The 4,180-nt window shown below is 39.7% G+C and overlaps 1 protein-coding gene across 1 annotated transcript in view; it reads left to right on the top strand.

Annotated features, from left to right (window-relative positions):
• Window positions 1-260: 260 nt before the first annotated feature.
• Window positions 261-4,180, top strand: part of INTS4 (integrator complex subunit 4) — a gene marked incomplete at both ends in the record, with an annotated part of 25,552 nt that continues 21,632 nt past the window's right edge. The window contains 3 exons of the mRNA XM_010174084.1: window positions 261-389; window positions 893-964; window positions 1,988-2,162. Coding sequence (XP_010172386.1) covers window positions 261-389; window positions 893-964; window positions 1,988-2,162 — 376 coding nt within the window. The remainder of the gene's footprint in view (window positions 390-892; window positions 965-1,987; window positions 2,163-4,180) is intronic.

Here is a 4,180-nt window from a genome sequence, read left to right as displayed (position 1 = left end):
TCATTTATGAATATATTAAATAATACTAGTATTGGTGTAGTAATCATCCTAATCCCAAGAGTTTTGTGCTGGTAAATCTCAGGAGGAGCTGTTAGAAAACTGACGTGTACAAGTTGTTAATACCTGATAAGGACGCACTGATCCAGATGAAGTTTCAAATCCTGATACTTCTTGCACATCCGTTGGGAACTCAGCAGAATTGTTTCCTGCTTGATGCCATGCAGCATGGCGTGAGATCAGCCCACTGATTTCTGTTTCTCCATGTCAGCATCGTCCGGATTCCTTCTTCTAACGAGGAAATTCGCTTGGTTGATGATGCGTTTGGAAAAATCTGTCATATGGTTAGTGATGGTTCCTGGGTTGTTAGAGTTCAAGCTGCTAAATTATTGGTAAGTTATTCTCTATCTGAAAATAGTTCATCTTACGTTATTTTACTTTTCATGTATATTTGAAAATAAATGGGAGGGTGTTTAAAAACTATATAGGTAAATTTCTACCAAAATCCTGAGAAGAAATAAATGAGAGAGGTTGAGGAAACCCAAACATTTCTCAGCTGAACTCTGTGGTGATTCCTTCCTTGAGAGTAGAGGGATGGGTATCTAAGAAAAAAAAGTACTTGTCATAATTCCCTCCCCTTACTTCTCCAGCACAGGACATGTAAACCCAACTGAACTCCAGAAAGTGTATTAACCTCAGTGGTAAAATACTTTTAAGTATAATAAGTAAACTTCTTTAAACTCTTACATATATTAAAGCTATTAAACTCTTACATTTTAAAGCTATTAAAATGAGTGGATAAGATTGAACACAGTGTTGGGATAAATCAGGAAATAATGTGGTGAATATTCCTGTGTCTTCCTTTTGATATTTTCTTCTTCCTTTTTTTCTGTAGGGTTCTATGCAACAAGTCAGCTCCCATTTCTTGGAGCAGACTCTCGACAAGAAGCTCATGTCAGATCTGAGGGTAAGTCAATGTTTGGCTTTATTTTTATCTCCTGGAGTGTACTCAAATCACACAACAGGTATGTTAATGTTAAATCTGTTTGTTTACCATGTCCTTGCCTCAGGGCTGCTGAGAGTTAATTGATGATGACAGATTTTCTTTTAGATTAAAGTCAATGAAGCAATTGCTCGTTTTAGATTTCATTAGGTGTAATAAACAGCTCTAGGCTCTTCAGGTTTCGCAGGTGAGAAGTAAACGTTTGTGTTCTTCTCATCAGCCTTTTGGCTAAAACTTTTACTTATTGTGTATGGAAAGATTGCTTCCTAGTTTCAGGAACAATCTTCTGGAAAGCTCCTGCAAGATCTGACCAGCAGACCTAGACATTTTAAGAGATACCAGTAGCTACAGGCTGGGACCTCTGAGCCCTATCAGCAAAACTTTTCAGTAAAATTCATTCCTTGAGCAACTTACTCGAGATATTATGTTCATTTTTTTCTGTCTACAAAAGAACAATGAAGCTAGAGCACAAGTTTTTGTGGGCTGCTTTGTAAATTCCATTAAAGAAAGTGCTGCACATCTTTCTTTCCAATGTGAGGGGAAAGGGGATGGACTGGTCGAATGAATATCACATTTTACACGTTGCTAATCAGGGTATAGTATCAATAATCATATTTAATTGCAGTGTAACAAGTTGAGCTTCAAAGTGATAGTGTTTGTTTTTGCAGATCATTTATTGGACACTTAACTAGATAGGCCTTTGCTCTAACCCAGTTTGGTCATTCTTATAATGGATATCTAAGAATATGATAATTAAAATGTATTAGTAATTATCCTTTACCAACATCAAAAGTACAAAGAGTTACTGGCAATTAGAAATATTCCTAGAAGAGAAGGTATTATTTGCTTTTCTTAGCATTTGCCTGGCTCTCTCAATGTCTAAGCCTCTAGCTACATCTATTTTCAAATCCAATAAAGCCATTTAATACTTTATTTGATCACCTTTAAAGTTTACCATGGTTGTAACTGAAAAACTTGTTTGGGCAGAGGAAGCGCACTGCACATGAACGAGCCAAAGAACTCTACAGCTCTGGGGAGTTTTCAAGTGGCAGAAAGTGGGGAGATGATGCTCCCAAAGAAGAAATTGATACAGGTGCTGTGAATTTGATTGAATCAGGAGCTTGTGGGGCTTTTGTTCATGGCCTGGAAGATGAGATGTATGGTAAGTGTTAACTTATTACGGAATGACTAAAGAAGGAGATGAGTCCTGGCTAATAAGCTCTGGGGTTTTTTGGTCCAAAAAGATCACTTGGCTATTGTGTTTGTTGGGGTTTTTTTTAATGAATCATGGACTGCAGGGTGGTGGGGGTTTTATTCCATCGTGATCTCTGATATGGTATTTGTTTCGAAGGTGCTGCAGTCTTGCACAGAATTTTGGATAGAAATGTTCCACTGAGTACCAAAAGCAAATAGCTTTTCTATAAACAGTAAAGTTTTAGTAAATTATCTGTTAGGAAGTGGTTGCTTATGTTATTCAGAAACCCACTAAGGTTGGTTTTTTGTTTTTTTTTTTTAATTGACTTAAATTTATCAGTTGCATGTGGCTCTAAATTGGCAGCATTAGTTGCTGTGGTTTGAAATGGATGTTTTCTCCACAGGAAGGAAAATCAAATCTTATAGAACTTGTTGTTTACAACGTGGCACTACAAGGAGCATGTGTCCATGGAGCTCAGTGATCAATCATTTTATAAACACAGCAGCTTCCATCCTAACAAAGCTTGGAACTAGTAGAGACAAACCCATGTATTGTTTTAGAATATTTCAGAATCCACCAGCTCCAACAAACAGAACCTGTCTTTTAATTTCCAAGCCAATTTTTTCTATGGCAAATTTATTCCCATTTGTTCTTAGCCAGTGGCAGATTTCAGATTAAATAGTTGCTGCTTCTCTCAGGGACTGGCCTCCCTTCTGAATTAACAGACAGCTTTCATTTTGCAAGGGGACAAACAGCCTGTGCTCCTTTTAGTTTCTGCTGCTGTAAAAGCTTTCCTCTTGGCTGACTAGAACACATTATTCTTGAAAGTTGGTGACTGGATCTGTATGTTTTCAGGTACTTAAATTTCAGGTGAGGTCTTACATCTTTAGCAATGTTATTGATTATTCTTTTTCTTTCATGGAAATATCTGTGTTCTGAGATCACACTTACCTGTTCCATGGTGCTGTTGTATTGCTCTCTTGTGGTCTTCCTATGATGGACTTGGAGGCTGAAGTCTCTTTCCAACAGATTATATCTGATCTGTTGTTTTAAAGATGAAGAATGATGAGTGTTGAACTGCAACACAGATGTTCATGAGCTCCCAGGTGTGGCTGTAGCATTGACCATGCTGATGGCCTCGGGAAAGACTGTGTGTTGCCCTTCCCAGCTCAACTTTCCTGTGGCTAAAGTGATGATTTATATTCTTCAGTCTATTGAGGACAACTGGTATTTGCATAGAACCATGGAAATGCCAAGCTCTGAATGTTACTCCTGAGTTAACTTTTAATGTTTTTAATACACTTTAAGGGTCTGGAGCACAAGTGTGCTGAGTTCCCTTGTGGCTGAGGGAACTGGGGGTGTTGAGCCTGGAGAAAAGGAGGCTGAGGGGAGACCTTGTGGCTCTGTCCAAGTCCCTGCAAGGAGGGTGGAGAGAGGTGGGGGTGGGTCTGTTCAACCAAGGCCCAAGTGACAGGACAAGAGGAAATGGCCTCCAGTTGCACCCAGGGCAGTTGAGATTGGATGTGAGGAAGAATTTCTTTGCTGAAAGGGTTCTGAGGCATTGGAAGGGTTTGCCCAGGGCAGTGGTGGAGTCCCCATCCCTGGAGGGATTGAAGAGTCGTGTAGACACAGTGCTGAGGGACATGGGTTAGTCGGGGACTTGTCAGTGTTGGGTTAATGATTGGACTTGATGATCTTAAAGGTATTTTCCAATTGAAGTAATTCTGGAATTCTGGCACTGGAAGGATGAGGCTAAATTAGAAAGTACAAAAGCACCATGTTGTGTTGTAAAAGTTGGTTTATTTTTCCATGACTCTTTCAAGTTCTACCCCTCTACTCCGCTCTCGTGAGGCCCCACCTGGAATACTGCGTCCAGTTCTGGAGCCCCCATCACAAGAAAGACACGAACAAGTTAGAACGAGTCCAGAAGAAGCCATAAGGATGATGCCAGGGCTGGAGCAGCTCTGCTGTGAGGACAGGCTGAG

Source organism: Antrostomus carolinensis, unplaced genomic scaffold (genome assembly GCF_000700745.2).
Source record: "Antrostomus carolinensis isolate BGI_N321 unplaced genomic scaffold, ASM70074v2 scaffold9440, whole genome shotgun sequence".
NCBI lineage: Eukaryota > Metazoa > Chordata > Aves > Caprimulgiformes > Caprimulgidae > Antrostomus > Antrostomus carolinensis.
The sequence above is the reverse complement of the archived record's forward strand: the minus strand, read 5'-3'. Positions and strand labels throughout refer to the sequence as shown.